At 39.1% G+C, this 20770-nt stretch overlaps 1 protein-coding gene and 1 non-coding gene across 4 annotated transcripts in view; one reads left to right on the top strand and one right to left on the bottom strand.

The window, feature by feature from the left end:
- rl (Mitogen-activated protein kinase rl) overlaps positions 1–20770 on the bottom strand; it is a 325879-nt gene that overhangs the window by 11836 nt on the left and 293273 nt on the right. For 2 of the 3 annotated variants that reach the window (XM_065217844.1, XM_065217843.1), the window contains exons 5-7: positions 5551–5685; positions 1338–1454; positions 910–1266 (exon numbers count right to left, since the gene is read on the bottom strand). In XM_065217844.1, the coding sequence (XP_065073916.1) occupies positions 910–1266; positions 1338–1454; positions 5551–5685 (609 nt within the window). The remainder of the gene's footprint in view (positions 1–909; positions 1267–1337; positions 1455–5550; positions 5686–20770) is intronic. The other variant, XM_065217845.1, reaches the window with a different exon arrangement.
- Positions 1686–1758, top strand: TRNAK-UUU (transfer RNA lysine (anticodon UUU)). The gene has a single exon. It is a non-coding gene; the product is annotated as a tRNA-Lys (tRNA).

The following is a 20770-nucleotide window of genomic DNA, read 5'->3' on the forward strand; positions in this document are numbered from 1 at the left end:
ATGCACTCGAAGTCGAAGGTACTAGTCAGTGCTCTGCAACTGCAAACACAGCAACAATGAACCCACAGCCCATCCCCACTGAATCCCACCGGAATGAATAAAACAAATCGTTGCATCATCAGATTCCTAAATGGCAAAAGAAGCTCGCCATCGTCAGTCACGAAATGATCACTCCCCACCCTAGCCACCCTCTTTTCACTCGACGGAGGGTAACGATTTGTGGAACATTGTCACAACACTCTCTGCACTAACCCAGTCAGTGATTGCGTGCAGCAGGATGGGCAAAAACTGCGCAACCGAACTGAATTCGGTTCGTTTATTTACCAATCCACAGGACCTTGTTGCATGTCGAGTTGGAAAATATTTTCAATTTCCATCCAACCATCCACCCACATCACCGTTCGATGCACAACGATGTTACTAATAGCAGCATGCGCTCAATCCACCCGGATGACTCTATATATCAAATCATCTGTCATCATTATCGGGCTTATCGGGGCGGAAGTAGCAAAATCAAGCACTCTTAAAGAGCTCACATGGCACGACCTTGGCTCTTCCGGTTGCAATAGGGTTGCCAGATGCTGCAAGTTTTATATTTTTAATACGATATTGTGTTTGGTAGCCCTAATCCCAATCATAAGACTGGCAATTTTTGCCAGGCGATTTTGCCACGAATGCATGTGATGGCGCAATTTTCCCTATGATTCTCGAAATGGGAACGCGATGCGCTCCCGGGTCTGCAATCTGTTCCGCAACATTGGCTGGTTGGTGGAATTCACGATTAAGGAGACGACAACGATGACGGTAACGTGTGCATATGTTATCACACAGTAGGACAACGAACAAGCGAACGAACGAGTCGGGTTTATAACTATTATTATCATCGTCATCATCATGGACGTACGTTACCTCATCGGCGGGATCGTAGTACTGCTCGAGGTACGGGTGCGCCAGGGCTTCCTCGACCGAAATTCGATTATGCGGGTTGAAGGTGAGCATCTTGCCGAGCAGGTCCAGTGCGTTCTGATCGGCATTGGGGAACAACCGGGACCACGGGACCTTCGGTTTGTACGGCAGCGACTGCAGGTAGCTGCGGGCCTTCTCGTTGATTATGCACTCCAGATCCTCCTGCGAGGGCGAACCGAGCACGCCCAGAATGTGGTTCAACTGGTCCAGGTAGTGCTTGCCGGGAAAGATGGGCCGGTTGCTGAGCATCTCGGCCAGTATGCAACCCACCGACCAGATGTCGATGGACTTGGTGTATCCCTGTGGGGATGGGCAAAAAACGATGCGATTATTAACAGGTAATTCAATGTTCAAATGTCATACGGTCGTACCTTGGAATTGAGCATGATTTCCGGTGCACGGTACCATCTGGTGGCGACGTACTCCGTCAGGAAGCCGGTGTGGTCATGCTCCGGGTCAGCTACTCGTGCGAGACCGAAATCACAAATCTGTTGAAGAAAAAAAAACAAAGTTGATAATGAGCAACCGTTGCGTCACATAGCACCGTGTTTGAATTTACGTTGGCTGGTGGAATAGTGAGTAATAATCTGCTGTGTACAGTGTGCTTCAGCGTTAGGATGATTGGATGATTCATTAGAATGGTTCCACACTGCTTTCTAGCTTTATTATCTCCAGCTAAGTGGAATGTGATGACCTAAGCAGTGGCGAGGATACCAGTAGCCCGGATAGCTCAGTCGGTAGAGCGTTGGACTTTTAATCCAACGGTCTAGGGTTCAAGTCCCTATCCGGGCGAATTTTTTTACCTTTCTCGTACGTCGTAGGTCATGTTACAGGTGACTGAAACGAACATCTGTAACGTCACAATTCCAGTGTGAACTGTATAAAAGGCGTGACTGGATTTTGTTATTTTTTACCATTGAGATTGTTCTCACATTGTTGCCATATAAATGGTTAACCACGTAGCAGATAATCATAAATCAAAGCTATTAAAAAATTGAACGACAATATTAAAAAATATTAAAATTATCAATCACGTCTTTTTCGGAATTCAAGCCAGAATCTCTCGTTTGTTTACAGACTATGAGCTGTCAGCGGGGTCCATAATTCATGAGCCCGCAGCGATGTTAGCTCTTGTCAAGGCAAGCTAAATAAGATAAGGGTGCCACCTAGCTGCTATGATATCATTTTAAAAATGTATTTTCGATCTAGGGCAAGAAGGGTCAAGTAGTGTAATATACCAATCGACTCAGCTCAACGAGCTCGCAAAATGTATGTATGTTGTGTATGCATGTGTGTAGCTCACAGCTATTTTCTGGGTGATGACAGAACCGACTTGAGTGGAGCTAGTTCCAGTTTGTGTGTTTCTGGTTCGCATAGAATGTTATTAAAACCCCCAGTTAGGTGGCCAGACTCTGACAAGAGACAAAACCCATCATACGACACATCAAATCACATGAGAAGGCAAAATCAAAATTATTGGCGGTTAGATGAACTTTCCAAGACCATATTGGCCACATACGGAAACGTTCCAGGTACCACCGGGAATGTGAGTAGTATTTGAATTTGAGTCAAAATACATCATACGACACATTACATGGCTTCCAAATTCTAAAATAAGATCATAAGTGAGAAAGTCAAGTGTCCAGGACCACATTGGCCACATCCTGACATCTGCTGGGGGCGCTCGAGGAAACGACCAAAGTTTTTTCGGGGATGTGACATAGGTCAAAGGCTATCATCGACACTGCAGATCACAAGGTAATTAAAGTACAAGATCATTGGAGATCATGGAAAAAGCCCAGGATCACATTGGCCACACTTGGGTATCTTTGGGGAAGTGGTCAGAATCTGGCCTAAAGCTAAAGCCATCATACGACACATCAAATCAGATCGAGCATTCATGATCAAGATCTTTAGCAGGGTGGCCAGTGGCCATTTTGAAAATCCAGGTTTTTCCGTTGCAAATGTTAAAAATTTCTCGGTTGCTCATATTCAGCCAGAAAAGCAAGTGTTAAATAAATTTGGTATTTAAGAATATTTCCAAGATTCGTTTCGACATTTGCTAATAGTCTTAAACTACGACATACTTTCTAGATTTATGAATTATAAAAATCTTCGTGATCCTTAGATTAAAAACAAACAATTTTTTTTTTCCAATCTGGGATTGAGAAAATATTTAAAATATGGGATTTTGATAAAGATCAAGATCCCAGATTGCAGTCTGAGCATAACAGACCCAATTGATATAGCTTACTTTATCTGTCACTTCCTCTACTATTAGGTATTAAGGATTTTTAGAATTGATTTTAAAATAAATAAACGAACAGTAGCGAAATTACGGGATGAATCTACATTAAATTGGTAACTCTTAAGAGTTGATGAGTAGTTGAATGCCCATGGCGAAATCCAAACTGCTCATCTGCAAAAATTGAGTTCGTATTGATGTGAAGCATCATTCTATTCAAAATTATCTTTTCAAAAAGTTTACTTATTGAAGAAAGCAAACTTATTGGACGGTATCTAGAAGCTTCAGCTGGATTTTTATCCGGCTTCAAAATTGGAACAACTTTTGCATTTTTCCATTTATCAGGAAAGTATGCCAAATGGAAACATGTGTTAAATAATTTTACCAAGAAAGACAAGGTACTCTCTGGGAGTTTTTTGATGAGGATATAGAAAATTCCATCATCACCTGGAGCTTTCATATTTTGAAACTTTTTAGTTATAGACCTTACTTCGTCCAAATCAGTCCCCCAGGAATCATCAAAAATATTTTCCCGAGAGAAAATATTCAGATAATCCCGAGCAACCTGATTCTCAATAGGACTGGTAAGACCCAAACTGAAATTATGGGAACTCTGGAATTGCTTAGCAAGTTTCTGAGCTTTTTCCAAATTTGTGATCAAAATTCTACCACCTTCTTTAAGCGCTGGAATAGGCTTTTGAGGTTTTTTCAAAATTTTTGTGAGTTTCCAAAAGGGTTTGGAACTCGGGTCTAATTTAAAAACATTATTTTCAGCAGGAAGAGCATGGAAATCGGAAGTGGTTATCACAATAGGGCGAATCTTTTCCTTCTTGGCATTAAGCCGGGAAAGTTTACTAGAGTTTTTCTTGGATGATGGATCATTCTCATCATCCGTGAGCAAATCAAAATTGATTACTCAAATTAATTTCATCAGAAGGGGGGTCAAGAGTTTGCCCCTTTCTTTTGCGTTTAGGCGCCATGGCGAGAGTAAATTTTTATCCAAATCGACTTCCAAGCAGATTACTATAAGAATCTGAAGGATCGAAGAGGAATGTTCCAAATCGATATCCAAGAAGGATTACCTCGGGTAGGGTCCAAACAAGGATCGAAGAGGAATAAGCGTTGAACAAGGTAGAAATTTTTTACAGGTTGAGCACTGAAAAGTGCTGTTTAAATTTGTTGTAGCTTTAGGTAGTAGTAACACTTCCTTAAGCAAAAAGCAAATAGATCCGCACGGCAAGAGAGCACGATGCGGACTGGAAATAAAACCCATTGAATTGAACTTCTGCTCCATCGGTGGGGCAAAGGTTCAATTTGAACACTATTTTGTATAAACCGTCCTACGAATGAATTTGGCATCCTGTGTATGGCATTAGATTGATTTCAAATGCTTAGTGTATCAACTAAGGTCGAACTTTTGCTCCACCATGTCTAATGGAAGCAGCAGAGAAATTCGTCGGCGTATTATTGCCGGAATTCGTGCTTACTACGGACTTCACAAGACCCTGAGGTTGGGTAAACTTCACCTCCGTATCCTGATGAATGTGGCGTCTTAGTGGAATACCTGTATAATGAGAGAGAGAAGGATTAGTATTTCCATTTAATTCCACTACTTTATTTGCTTATCCTTGACAGATACGCGTATTTCGTCTACAATGTGCAGTACAAGACACTGAAGAAGTCTGCACATTGTAGACGAAATACGCGTATCTGTCAAGGATAAGCAAATAAAGTAGTGGAATTAAATGGAAAATACTAATCCTTCTCTCTCTCATTATTCACCTCCGTACTAAATGTACCTTGTATGAGACGCTGATAAGAGCGGTAGCTCTCTATGGGCACGAGACGTGGACGATGCTCGAGGAGGACCTGCAAGCACTGGGTGTTTTCAAACGACGAGTGCTTAGGACCATCTTTGGCGGGGTATGTGAGAACGGTGTATGGAGGCGAAGGATGAACCATGAGCTGGCGCAACTCTATGGCGAACCTTGTATCCAGAAAGTTGCGAAAGCTGGACGGGTACGATGGGTGGGACACGTTTTAAGAATACCGGACAACAATCCCGCAAAAATGGTGTTTGCCTCGAATCCGACCGGTACAAGACGAAGAGGAACACAGCGAGTAAGGTGGTTAGACCAAGTGGAGCAGGACCTTGGAAGTGTAGGACGGTCAAGAAATTGGATACAAGCAGCCACGAACCGAGTGAATTGGCGTAACATTGTGATACAGGTGCAATCCTGAGGGATGTCGGACCAGGATAATTGAAAAAAATCAAATAATCTAATGGAATTAACGAGGATGTAAAATTGCTTGTGATATGCTAAATCTTCAATACTCACCTTTAAATCACAAGTCGTATTCAGCAACAGGTTGCTCGGTTTCAGATCCCGGTGCAGCACGTTCGCCGAGTGGATGTATTTGAGACCACGCAGAATTTGGTACAGGAAATAGCAGATATGATCGTTACTAAGTCTCTGTGGAACAAGATGAGAAAATATGTGACGAATTAATAGCGGAACGGGAAACGGTACGATAGCTGAAAATAATACCATCATTAGTATTTGTAAGTGTAACGCGTTGCTTTAGTTGCCGTTGCCGCCGCTGCCAGTGCCATAAAAACGAATCCTCAAGAAAATGACACGGATTTACAAACGCGCAAAAATCGGAGGCTATGATGTTCAGTTACTTTCTATCTGCTGAAATCGGTGCACTATGGGAAGGAAGGTGGACATTAATCGAAGAACAGACCATTTCCAATTACAAATAAGTGTATAGGGGAAATGGATGTAATATCGGCCTAAATGCCCCTAATTTGGGCCCATACATAAATTCAGCAATCGGCTAAATTTTCTACAGCGACCAAAAATATCCATTAGTATCGTCCCAATGACGCGTTCATCTACATACAATTGATAAATAGCAGATTTTTTGCGATGGGCCCAATCTTAGTTCCATAGGCCAACATTAGAGCAATTTCCCCAATAATATCAAAAGCAGATACTCTAGCTAAGATAACGTCAAAATATTTCTGCCTAATTTGATGACTAGCAGAAGATACACGTTATCAAAATTATAAAAAAAAACTAAAGAATAGCGAATTTTCAAATATATTGTTCTGTTCTGCCGTAACTCCGTCAGTTTTACCACTGTCAGTAAGCCCAAAAATGTCAAAATCAATCAGTTTTACTGAGATCACAAGAGCAAAATTTGTGTTGCAGTTTTTTGACTGTTCGGTTGTCACAGTGAGTGCATTCTTCGTTTTCCGCTCTCCGCATCACGAAAAGAAGTTTCCGGTGTTCATTTTTGCCGTTCACCGCCAGATACAAACTGCTTCTATGCGCTGAGGTTAGCTGCTTGCATCTTGTCAAAAGTAGTAAGAGCTTCTTGTCGGAAATTCTCTGAATTCCTCGTCAGAAAATCTCAGGAATTCTCATTGGCAGTTCTCTGGACTTCTCGTCGGAAGATCCCTGAACTTGTCATGGGAAGTTCTCAGATTCTCTTGTTGGCAGTTCATTGCTCTTCCCAACGGCAGTACTCTGAACTTTTCGTTGGAACTTCAGGGAATTTTAGTGAAGTTCTGTGAACTTCAGGAATGTTCTGGAATGTTCTTTTTATTGGAAGTTCTGTGAGCCTCCCGTTGGATCTTCTGTGAATTTCTGTGAACTTCTTGAAACTTCTCTTCAGATCTCTGAAGTCTCTCTCTGAAGTTGTCTAAACTTTTCCATGGAACTTCCAAGAATTTCTGTGAATTTTTTGACAGAAGTTCTCTGATTTTTTTGTCGGAAGTTCTGTGAACCTCTTGTTGGAAGTTGTCTAAACTTCTCGACCGTACTGTGCTTTCTAACTTCAGAGAACTTTAATGATGTTCTATAAATTTTAGGGAAATTCAATGAAGTTCTGTGAATTTTTCGTTGGAAGTTCTGGGAAATTCAATAACCATCTCGTAGGAAATTTACTGAAATTTAAACTTCTTGATGGAATTACTCTGAATTTCTCGTCGGCACTTCCCGAAACTTTAATGAAGTTCTGTGGATTTCAGGGAAAATCTGTGAAACCTCAGGTTCTGTTCTGAGTTCTGAGAAAATTATCTTCAAAAGTTCTGCGAACTTCTAATCGGACGTTCTCTGAACCTCTCGTCAGAAGTTCTTTAATCTTTTCGTAGGAAATTCAAGGAAGTTCTGGAAATTCTCTGATTTTCGCGTTGAAAATTCCCTGATCTTCTCATCAGAAGTACTCTGATCTTCTCGTTGGAAAATCTCTGAATTTCTCATCAGAAGTACTGTGATCTGCTCGTCGGAAGTTCTCTAAACTTTTCGTTGGAACTTCAAGGAAGTTCTGTGAACTTCTCGTCGGAAGATCTCTGAACCAGATTGTTATAGATTGACTTAAGGGTGAGGTCTTGTCAGCGACTTAAGGGTGAGTGTTTTGAACTGATTGGCAAATCGCTGGGACTTGTTGAAGAGTACGCAAGAGATGCGCCACCAGACAAATGCAAGCCTGTTCGATTAATAAGACGGAGATGCTCTATAAATGAAGGTAAATGACGGGACTCAGATGGTCCGGGAGAGCTTGAAGATCCTGGGATAAATACGCCATCTAGGTCATTTCTATAAATGACCATAAATACGCCGATTGCGTATTTATCCCAGGATCTTCAAGCTCTCCCGGACCATCTGAGTCCCGTCATTTACCTTCATTTATAGAGCATCTCCGTCTTATTAATCGCACAGGCTCTTAATGAAACAGACCTGTATTGACAGGTAACGCCTCTCCTGCGTACTCTTCAACGAAAACCCAGCGATGTGCCGACCAGTCCAAAATACTCGCCCTCAAGTCCCCGGAAAACACTTACACTTACACTTACGACGGTACAATATCCAGCTGCCTCAGAAATTTATTGTTGCATTCTTCACCCAGCAACCTAAAATACATCGACATGATCAAATTTAATCACGCTTGCCGGACCGTCACCAATCACCCCAGAGTTTTATGTCTCCTGGATAGCATAACCGTTCTGGAATGTATTGGGTATGATTTTTTTTTAATTAAACTTGCTTTGTTGAACAAGATAGAAGTAGTTATTCAAAGACGGCTTCCAACGCCGACGGCAGATCCCAGAGCAGTAATGAGCAGAATATTTAGACCAACAATTGAAATAGGCGAAACAACCAAACGTAAGGAATGGCTTTAAACGCAAATTTCTCGAGAATCAAAACACACCCATGCAATCTAACACCAACACCGGACTCAATAAACTTCTTTTATTGAATGGCATTGTTAGTTCGCGTATGTGATTCTCGAGAAATTAGCTTTACGTCTAGTTGATCCTCCTATTTCAATTGTTGGTATATTACTCTTCTCACACCTTAACATTCTCTACTATGAGGGAGAGAATGGCTGCGTGCTTTCTAAGTTGGTGCTTAGTGAATGGTGTATTAAGAGTTAATCAACACAGATTTTTTTTTTCCTTTGGTTTGTTTTTTCCGTCGATCTTGTTTTCCGTGCTGAGCACCAATGCTACCGACGTGCCAGGAAGGCAGCTCCCACACCTGGACCCTACCTATCGACCCATCAACTCATGAACCGGGGACCAACGGCTTTACTTCCCATCCGAAGGAAGGCGTGATCAGAGATGTTATGCCTCAGAACATCCCGGCGGCGCCGACTGGGATTGAACCCAGGCCTGCTGGGGTGAGAGGTAATCACGCTTACCACTACACCACCGGCGCCGTTAATCTACACAGATAAAAATTCTGAATTTTAATAGTGATGTAAACATTAATTCACGTAAACTTGTATTTCATTTCACGCAACCGAGCAACTTGTAAACAATGTTGTTTACAACAATTGGCTTTCGTATACAATATTTGCTACATTGCATGAAATGTCTCAGAACTGAACATGATATATAATGTAAACTTATATGATATAGACTGTTCCAGAAAGTATAAGCACACTTTCAAATAACAAAAAAGTCATGTTTTTTAAAGTTTTAATAATTTTATTTGGCAAATCATATTTGTATTTGTATTTCAAATGAGATTTTACTCTCGTTTAATCAACATATTTAATCATAGCCAAGACTCCTAACTTTTCCTCGAACATGACCCATTAGCTTCTGCACAGTGGTATTTCCCACCATTTTGACCACTTTTGGCCAATCTTTTTTGAATTTTTGGATGTCGTCCGCTGGTTTTATTAATTTTCAAAGCTTTGCTTTGGTTAAAGCCCAAAAAGTCTCGATTGGCCGTGCGTCCGGGCAGTCCGGCGGATTCATGTCTTTCGGCACGAAACATACATTTTGACTTTTGTACAATTCTAAAGTGTCCTTTGCGTAATGATATGACGCCAAATCAGGCCAAAATACTACTTGACCTTCGTGCTGCCTGATCATAGGCAGCAATCGCTTCTGGAGACATTCCTTAACGTATTTCTGAGTGTTCATCGTCTCCGTTGCGATGTACGGACTAGATGTTTTACCACACTCGCATATTACCTGCCAAACCATAACCTTCTTACGAATTTTTCGGTAAAAACTGCCTTCTCCGTTTTGGGGATGTCTTTGCCTTCACTTACAGTATAGAATTGTGGTCAGGGAAGCGTTTTGTAATCTAGTTTCACTTACGTTTCGTCGTCCATTATTATACACCCAGAATTTCGACACAATAATGAACCGTAGAGTTTGTGGGCCCGTGGTTTCACGGACGCGGCGTGTTTTGGGTTTTTTCTGCTTCCGGTATGTTTTTAGCCCAAGTCTTTCTTTGGCACGCATGACGTTACTCGACGAGGTCTCTAGTTTTTTCGCAACATCCCGAACGGAAGTCGCTGGTTTTCGTTTGTAGGCATCCCTGATCTTTTTATCGATATCCGGACTTACAGGACCGGATTTCCGGCCACTCTTCGGCGCATCTTCAAACGTACACTGTTCTCTATATTTTTTATCGCAGTTCGTACCGCTCCGACGCTTACACCCTCTTCCTTGGCCAATTTTCGTTGTTCCGGAGTAAGACCACGCATTTTGACAGGAAACACAAAACTGAGCACTTTTTTGATGCTATGTCATTCAGAAATGAGCAAATGAAAGGACGCAGCCAAAACATGTTGAAATATTTCATTATATTCAAAGTGACCGTTAAAATAAGGAGTGCTTATTCTTTCTGGAACAGTCTATATATGACGCTCCATTTATGTGCATCATACTGAACAGAAATTTACTCTACTTTTTCGAACTGTGTAGATTTTAGAAAATCTAGATGAAACCGCGTATTATCCTCAATGGAGTTTACCGTCATTAACAGGGTGGCGAGTGAATTTTCATTTTGAAATTCCCGGTTTTTCCCGGTTCAAATCTTTAAAAATTCCCGGTTGTTAATATTCAACAAAAAAAAAACGAAATTGAACGCATTTTTAGAACTTGCTGAAAGGAATTTACTGAAAGGATAAAACAAAATGTGATTTAAGAAGATTCCCAAGATTCTGGGGCTTTAAAATTTGTGTAGAGTCTGAAACTAGAACCTTTTTTTTTCAAAATTTGTGATTAATAACAATCTTTGTGATGCAAGATTTGGAGAAAAAATAATTAAAATGTGAGATTTCAAAAATGTTTCTAGATCACAAATTTAAAAAAAAATTATAATAACATCATACTAATGAATCATGGAGTCATAATTGATACTTGGAAATATTTTAAGGGTTATAACAGATTACAGAACAATCTATGGAATCTAGCAGACAAACCCTGGATTTTTTAGTAAAATTTAAAAGAATTCAAAGTATTGATTTAAAACAAATATTGAGAAGGATTCCCACACAGTTTTTGACGGAGAAGTTCTGAGCAGAATTCCTGAACTATTCTGACATGAAATCCTTTGAAATTGTTAGATGAATTTGCAGGGATTTCTGTGGAGAAGAATGCAAGTTCTAAATTAAATTGCTTGGTAATTTTAGAAGATTTAAAAAGGAGTTATAAAAAACAAACTTTGCGGGAAATTCCTACGTGACTCCGAGGAGATTTGTATGAGGATTGTGAGGAAAATGACAGCCGAATTTTAAGAAGAATTCGCAGAGAATTGTGATAAGAATTTAACAAGAAACAAAGTTCTAAGAGTGTTCTGGCAATAATTTCAACCCTAGTGCGAAAGATTCATCACAAAACTTCAACAAAATTGATTGCAAAAAAATTGCTGATAATTAGAAAGAAATTCTTTAAAATACTCCAAGGGGTTTGTAAATAAAATTTCCAAAGATTTCTGCTATTTTGAATAGAGTTAAAAGAAATTTTTGAAAAGATTTTCAAAGGAATCAAAGTCTCCGGATAGCCTCAAGGGAATTCCAAGGATTCCAATTAAATTCTTAGAAGGGGTTGCAAGGAAATTCCAAAAATAGTTCAATGGTAATTATTACGCGGAGTGTTTTCTGGTTTATTTCAAAACAATTTCAAGATAATTCAGAGCAGGATTCCAAGTTAATTCTAGAATTCATACCATGAGAATTTTGAACAACGAAAAATGAAAAACCCCGAAAAGAATAATTCAGTTTCGGTTTTTACAAATATTTGTTTCCAAGGTCCAGCGTCTTCAATATTTTCTTTTAAGGACCATGCACTTTACATCTAACATTGAAACGACAAAAATAAATTTGCAATATTGCTGAGTGATTAAATTATAAAAACAATAAGACGGGAAACTTATGAAAATTATGCAGAAAATAGAGCAAGACATTCATTTGGTAAAGCATCACTCTGCTTTAATGGTTTATTCTGAAATTCTGGTGTAAAAATTTGTTCCTATGGTATGCTTAATTTATTTCTCCCGGTTCTCTCGCCGAATTCCCGGGGTTTTTGCCCGGTTACTTTTCAAATTCCCGGATATTTACCGGTATTCCCGGTTTACCCGGTTTGCTGGCCACCCTGCATTAATGTTTTAAAGTTGTGAACCATCCCAAGTAACATTGCAGGTTTTATTGCGGTTTTATAGCATTCTACAAGTCTAAATCGTGGTCTACAGAACCCTCATAAAACCAAAATTGTTACTTGGGATATTTATTATTTAAAAGTCATAAATATGATTACAGAAATCAAAACTAAAATCAATTCTAAACCGAATGGAAGTTATTTCATCAAAATCGGTCAATAAATTATGCAATGGAAGCAATACCCAATTTTGTACACAAAGGTTAACACTCTTCCTGGAGGGTTAAGGTTTAAAATATGGTCAAATATATATCTAGGGTAGCAAACAATCAGTTTAAATGACAAACATATTTTTGGCCACCTGTTTGTATGGGACCTTCTCATAGTGCGATGGTGGGATAGATGAAGATCCTTGCTAGGTTTGTGTAGCTCTAGGGCGAAAAATTGCTAGCTATTATCGCTGAATCACCGTTCAACGCAGCTGATCTGCAAGAGCAAGACGTTTGAAGATATATTTAAATGGCTATAAATTTGTACAATGATTAGCATGTCTTTATCCTCGTCTTATCTCATGACCAACATTTCCTTCAGCGGTCTTGTTAACTATTGGATACACTCATGAACACAATAATTGAAACAGCAGAAACTAACACAGCCTACAAATACCCAGAAACCCAGAAGCGGAATATGCGGATGGAATCGTAAATTACTACAGATTGAGATTGAGTCAAATTCGTAAATAATGTCGAAATTCATCGTACAATAGTACACAATTAATTGAAGAAATTTGAAGCCCTTTAATTGAAACTTGGTATTATAGAATAAACAGTAAATGATGTATAATCAAATAGCACAAAATGTTACTATTACTCCTCCACTTTTCACGTATGAGTTCATAGAATTTGGTTGTAGCTATATGTATATGTTCGTATATCACAGAAACCACTTTGACATGTTTGACAGACGAAGTTTGATGGCATTTTCTGCAGAAAGCCACCAAAGAGACATTTCGTAGAAATTAGACATCACATACCGTTTCTACAAATTTGCTCAAGACTGTAGGTATCAAAGGAAATGCCTCCGGTCTTTCCGAATCTAATTTCGACCGATAATTTGAACTTATTTTTCTTCGCCGTCGTCGTCGTTGTCGTCGTCTAATGGCATTGCAGTACCTAGTAGTAGCTGCCTTCTTGGATAACAGTAAGAAAACAGCAGACCAGCCCCGAAGGCACAATTTATAATTAATCTAACTAATGCGGTCGCTATTAGAACTCATTTGATCGTACTGAACACTGAACTCCAAGTTTATGACAGGAGAGGGCGAGAGAGAGATAGAGAGGAGGTCATTCTGTGTTTTAGACACTTTCAAGAGGTTAGGTTTAGGTTTTTCGAGCCAAATTCTGAATCTTTCTTTCTGCCGTAGATGGATGATAGACTGTGGCTGCAGCACAACCTCGGGGCAATGGAACTTTCCATCCTTTCCGACTGAGGTCAGAAGAGTTGCTTGAAACGGACGTCGGTGCAGAGTCGCTTAATAGCCCTGGGTCGGTTGATTTAACTCCCACTTTTTTGCTATAATTTCCCCTAAAACATCATAACTTTCTCAAGCGTAATGACTTCTTCTTCTAGGCTTTTTTACGTTTCTGTAGCGAGCGTTTTAACCGACTCTCAACTCAGTGTTCTAAGATGTGCTTCCACAGTTATTAATTGAGAGCCAACCATGCAAGCACAGTATCATCCAATTCGAAAGATTTCCTCGACTTCACCGACTAGTCTTCTCTAGAAAATCAAGAAGAAAAATATATAGAAATTATGATTTGTTCAGCCGAAAAAGCTCTTTCTCATAATCAACTGATGAATGCGGCTATAGACTAGCGAGCGCCAGCGAGTCTACGGTATGCGATGAAATGTGCATAGCTTTGAATTAAGAAAACCGTTGTGCCGAAAAGACGACCAGCAACAATTTAATTAAATCGCAAGAGCACACTCCGGCAGTTTTCGGGAAAAAGTGAATAAATTTTCCTATGAAAATCAAGCAAAATACTGCGGCCGAGAGCAGAAAAAGCGCTAGGAATTTGTTGGATTGTGTTTCGGTGAAATTATGAAAATTCATCAGCGATGGTGATTCGTTGAAATCGGTTCACTTGATTCGATGTGTTTAAAGCCAAGGTTGGAAGATAACAACTGATGGAGTCAACTGACACACGCCGTCCACAATTACTGCCTTGCACCGGTTCGTATTTTATTAGAAGTCGTCTTTGTTTCCCAATCCAATACAAAAGAATCAATATCTGCAGGCGATACATAGCGCATAAAAACGGAACGGAATACCTCCTCAAAGAAACGGTTTAATCACAGACACAAACCTAATTCGGAGCACACCCACTTTGAGGGGGGGGGGGGGGGGGGGATTTTCCCTTCTGCAGACCAGATAACGATGGGTGTGGTATCTTTTCTGCGAATACTAAGCATAATCGAAAGCCTTCCTTTTATTGGTCCCGAGGCGAGCGACAGTGTCACAAGGACGGGAACATGCGCAACAATTTTGGATCTGTTTTTATTTTCCTTTAGTGCAGCCAGGCAGGCAGGCAGGGTAGAGCTGCGAATTTGCGACTCAGGGTAGAGAGTTATATTAAGCTAAGCCCTCATCAAATCAAAAACATCAAATATACACTACCGTGCACAGGGGAGACCAAGGGGTGGCGGATCGTAACCCTTCTGGATCATGATCAGCAATCCATTGCTTTACTGAAAAACAACAAACGACATTTTTACCGAAAAAATCAGCTAATATAAACTAACACCCAGTCAAAGAGCTGTCAAACTGTTAGCATCACAGTCGCAAGTATTTTTGCATTCGTACACCACCGGTCAAACCGCAGGAGAAGGAAGAGGTAAAAGAAAAACTACAAATAAATAAAATTATGTAGGTAAGGACACTGGCTAGGACACTGGTTATATTTAATGAATGATTTTTTTTTTCGTGTTGGGTGTATTCATCACTGCGACCATTACTTTGATCTATTGTGATATTCCCCGTTTTTATATTGCTTTATCAGTTATGTCGTATCACTATTTTGTGAAGCGACCGACATAGACTGACCAAAAGCATTTTCCCAGCCAGGTATTACATTTCGAATGAAATGTACTACTTTACTGGGACCTGCATTCCATAGCAGGTGTTCAGAGTCTTCCTTTTCTATACCACAGAATCGACACATATCCTCTTGAAGTTTTCCTATTAGCTTCAAATGATATTTACATGGACAATGTCCTGTTATCAAACCAGTTTAGACACTGAGATCTTTCTTTGATAATTCAAGAATTTTGCTAGTCATTGAAATGTTCGGAATTATGAACCGTTTCGACTGCCTAGCAATGGAAGTGTTGTTCCAATTGGTCTCCACTTTCATTTTTTTCCATTTCTTGATCTCCATTTTCAGAGAACAAGTAGAAACTCCACAGAATGGTTCTGGTCATATGAATTGCTGTGATGATCCTTCAATTCCACAGTGGCCAGGAACCCAATATAAGTTTACTTGGTTGTGACAGGCCAATTTCTGAAGTGACATTGCACATTCCCATACGAGTTTGGAATTGCATGTTGCTGATTTTAAAGCATTTAATGCTGCTTGACTATCAGACATAATGCAGATATTCGAATGTTTATAATTCCTGCGCAAGCATATTACAGAGCATTCAAGAATTGCTTGAATTTCTGCTTGGAACACGGTTGGCCAGTAACCCATGGATATTGAGATATCAATCCCTGGACCAGTTGCCCCTGCTCCAACACGGTTGTTCAATCTTGAACCGTCTGTATAAAAAACAGTTGAACCTGGACGGATATTAGGTCCCCCACTTTCCCAAACATTACGATCAAATTCTGCTGCATTGTATAAACGATCGAAATTATATTTTTTCTTATTCCAGTCTTCATTTTTTAATACAAGAGAATCAATATCAAACATTTTTAAAATGCTAAGGTGTCCTGTAAGATCACCTTCAAGGAAGTACTTTGTTCGTTGAATCCTTAAAGCGCTCCTTTCAGCTTCTAATTGGATAAATTGATGCAACGGAATCAGATAAAGTGATCATTTTTGGTTTTAGGCCCCATTTCCTACCAAATGTTTTTTTACTTATCCAAAGAGCATTTATTGCCTTATTAACAACCTGCTCTATATGTGAATTCCAGTTAAGTTTACTGTCAAGAATGACTCCCAGATACTTAACTGTTCGTGAAAGTTCTAAAGAGGTTTCTATCAATTTTAAGTTATTTATAGAAAATTTCCTTTTCCGTGTGAACGGTACAATAGTGGTCTTAGAAGGGTTTATATTCAACCCTTCTTTAGCGCACCACGACGAAACATAATTTAAAGCAGTTTGCATTCTATTTGAAATGATATTATCAAATTTTCCTCGTACTATTATGACTATGTCATCAGCAAAGCCAATTATCTCGAAGCCCTTTGCTTCTAAGTTTTTGAGAAGTTCGTCAACAATTAAAGACCATAAAAGAGGTGAAAGCACACCTCCTTGAGGACACCCTTTTACAGCTCTAACTGTTATGGATGAGCTTCCAAGATTTGCTGAGATTTCTCTTTTAGAAAGCATCTCATTAATCCACTTAACGATGCTTTTGTCGAATCCACGCTTCAACATATTGTTTTTCATGGAGTTATAAGATGCATTATCAAATGCTCCTTCAATATCAATGAATGCTGCTAGTGACATTTCTTTTGATTCAAAAGATTTTTCTAGTTTTGTAACAAGCGTGTGAAGAGCTGTTACTGTTGATTTACCAGCTTGATATGCAAACTGATATTTACTCAAAGGAATTGTAATCAAGTACGTTGATTTTATATGCTGATCTATTATTTTCTCCATTATTTTTAGCATAATGGATGATAAACTGATCGGCCTGAAGGATTTAGAAGAAGTTTTATCCTTTTTATTAGCCTTCGGAATAAATATAACCTTTACTTGACGCCAAGTTATCGGAATATAACTTAATCTTAAGCTTGCTCTAAACAAGCCTGTTAGAAAGGGTGTCAAAGTTTCTTTTCCTTTCTGAAGTAGTACTGGAGCAAAAGAATCAATCACCCATTCTGTAAAAATTTTATTGACCAGATTACGAGCGTCTTTCCTGGCAATCTCTAACCCAGTCGATTCATTCATTGCTGTCTGAACTTCCGTCCTGATTTTTCCAGAGCCAGTTTGCGCTGCACGTGTATTTTGGTCTTCATTTATGTTGGTAATTGAACATGGAAAGTGTGTTTTCATCATTGTTTCTAATGTTTCTTCCACAGACTTAGTAAAAGTGCCGTCTTCATTTTTAAGAGTTCCTAAGCCATTTGAATGATCTTTTGAAAGGACTTTTTGCAATCTGGCAGCAACTGGAGTATTTTCAATGTTTTCACATGTATGCCCCCAGTCCTTTCTTTTAGATCTTCGGATTTCCTTATTATAACATGTGAGGGCTTCCCTGTATTGATCCCATCGTCTTGTTATTTTCGCCCGGTTAAATAGCTTCCGGGTTTCTTCCGAAGTTTCTCTAAGGTTTTATTCCACCAAGGTACATCCCTATTCGTAGAGCGTTCCTTTGCAGGACAGCTGTCGTAATAAACTTGTTGGATTAAGCTTGAAAGCTCATGAGAATTTTTCTCAAGTTCATTGCATGTTTTTGAACATCCTCTCAAGTTATTAACTCCAACTATGAGCTTTGAGTTGTATTGCTCCCAGTTAGTTTTCCTGGGATCTCTTATAGTTTCAATGATTTGTTGATTAACTTCATAATCAAATATAATTTGCTTATAATAAATGATACTTGGAAAGAGTCTGGCGATTTTATCTTTATTATTCGTATATTTGTATCAACGATCTTTTACAGAAGCTGGAAGCTCATATAGTGAAAACAAATTCGATTTACTGAATTCAATAGTTTAATCAGCAAAATGCTGCCAAATGTCAGAATTTTGAATTGCTGAAAGATCAGTAAAGAAATATTGCTGATTTTCAGTAAAAGGTTGTCATTTTGACAGAAGTTGGAATTGCTGAAAAATTCAGCAGCATTATTTAGCTGGAACGTTTGCTGATCTTTCATCAAGTTGGACCTGACTAAAGCCACGAAAATACTTGCCAATGCACATCAAAAATCGACTACATACATCCGAACCTTTGTTTATCTCAAATCGAAGGAAGACATTCCGCGCAACTACCATAAACCGGACTAGTTCATGATGATCTTCGTCAAGCTTCGTCTACAATTTGGACTTCTACATCAACACATGTCAGGCAGCCTTCAGGTTCAATTGGCTAAACTTGGTGAGTTCGTTCCATTTTGTAAATTTTTATCTTTTCAAATCAGTAACGCTGGGAGATCATCTTTTTGTGGTGCGTTACTGGTATAAGATCTACCACCGAACCCTAGTCCTGACAACTTCAAACTAGGGAATGAGGATCAAAGGACTACATTTGAGTGCTTGTTACTTTTTATGACTTGATAATAGTGACAAGACTCGGGTAGTGATCACGCCGTTATGCATTTCTCTATTGTATAATATACATTTAAAATCAAAAATATTGTTTATGATCATAGAGTTTTCATAATCCTTTTCCCTTTGTCCTTCTCCTTTTCCTTTCGATCTTCTCTTTTCAGAAAGCGAGTAATGGCGCTATAGCCGTAAGCCATCAAAGGCTAGGACAAGAGTTAGTGCTCATGTCCCAACAACCAACCAATCATATACACTGGAGTCGTTTTTTACGCGGTTTTTTACACGCTTTTTTTTACGCGGTTAGTGCCGCTGAGTCGCAATTTACGCAGTACGTTCTTAACGATTTCTCGACAACGATACGACCTAACGACTTGATTCCAATCACATTATCCGTTTCAAACTATAGGTAATCGAATGGCATACTTTTAAAAAAAATCACAATTTTTGGTGTAAATACAGAAATTTTTAAAATATGTCTATATGGACCATAGCATGCTATAATAACGAATGGCATCAAAATTCGATTTATAAAAAAGTATTTAAGCATGTGAAAAATCAAAATCTCGGTAGTTTTTTTACGTTTTTTTTTTACGCGCCACGTATCCCCCGTGTAAAAAGCGACTCCAGTGAAATTACCAAAATCGGAACGTACGGTACAAGATGTCCACGTTTCATCCATTTATTGGATTCTGAAGCATCGTGTTTAAATCTTCGATTTAAACAGGCCCGATGTTTTCTGTATCATCTTGCCCCTTAAATGCTGCACAGTAGGCCTGGCCGTTTTGATATATATGACGCATCTTCGATGTGAAACATATATCAAATAGACAAGAAAAAATATGGAGGTATATACATCATTTTCCAGGATACTTTCAAGAACTGGTGTTGGTGTTAGATTATATAGATTAGATTAGATAACTTAAAGTTAGTACATAGTTTTATTGCACCAAAATATATCTTAAACATTCATCTTGAAGATGAATTAGAAGGATTTGGAATTAAGGTTATGTGAAATTATTGGAAGATAAAAGTCTGACAAAATCGGGTCATCACAATAAGTCTTAAAATTAAGCTTCAGTTTGATTCAATTCAATAGAGAAGGTTACCGCTAGAAAAACTAACTTTACATCCGAGGTCCGGAACATAGTGGCGAGTCTCCAGCCAGGTTTCAAAATTATCCGGATAGACATGGATAATTTTTTGAAGATATCAAACCCAAAACTTGATAATTTCAAAAATAGGGTTTAGATCTAATTTTGGGGTGGGGCCTCCCTTAGCTCAGTCGGCAAAGGCGCAGCTACAAAGTAAGACCATGCTGGATGTGGCTGGGTTTAATTCCCGGTCCGGTCTAGGAATTTTTCGGGTTGGAAAATTTCTCGACTTCCCTGGGCATAGAAGTATGATTGGACTTGCCACACAATTATACAAATGCAAAAATGGTACAGGCATCGAAAGCTCTCAATTAATAACTGTGGAAGTGCATCTAGAACACTAAATTGAGAGCACGCAATAAGCTAATATGCCATATGCAATAAGCATAAAAAGCGAAGAAGAAGAAGAAGATCTAATTTTGGGCCTACCAAGCACAACACGAATTTTGGATTTCGTTACAAGTGGATTTTTTTTTCATAAAATGGAATGTTTTCACTACAAATGACTTATAAATGTATTTACCTTTCCGTACGTACCGTAAAATTTGCTAAAGAGTGACCAATTGTTGAGATATTGTTAAAAATCTAACGGCCTACGGATTATAAAACAGGACTTTATTTTTCTTTATTTAGGAGATTTTTAGCCGCAGGGTGGGAAGCCTTGGAAAGAGATCCCCCAGCCACATTGCTTGAGTATCATGCTACTTCAACCTTTGATAATCTACTTAGCTAAACATATAAACAGTTAGTACAACAACACAGTAAACAGCATACGAAAAAGACAGACTAAAAGGATACAAAAATATAAAATGAACAAAAAAAAAACCAATTACAAAACATAGGTCCACTGTAGGAGGTCCTTGGGGGCCCCGTCCAGCAGGTGATGTCCGGACGGCCGAAAGAATCGATGGTGCTAAATCCTGCAGTATAGCTTCGCCGCCTTCAAAAAGCGCAGTACAGCTGCTTGAGTTGAGGGCAGGAAGGAATATGGCAGAATTCACAG

The sequence above is a fragment of the Ochlerotatus camptorhynchus genome, unplaced genomic scaffold, assembly GCF_037179485.1.
Source record: "Ochlerotatus camptorhynchus isolate MF236.1 unplaced genomic scaffold, CSIRO-AGI_Acam_v1.1 ptg000080l, whole genome shotgun sequence".
Taxonomy (NCBI): Eukaryota; Metazoa; Arthropoda; class Insecta; order Diptera; family Culicidae; genus Ochlerotatus; species Ochlerotatus camptorhynchus.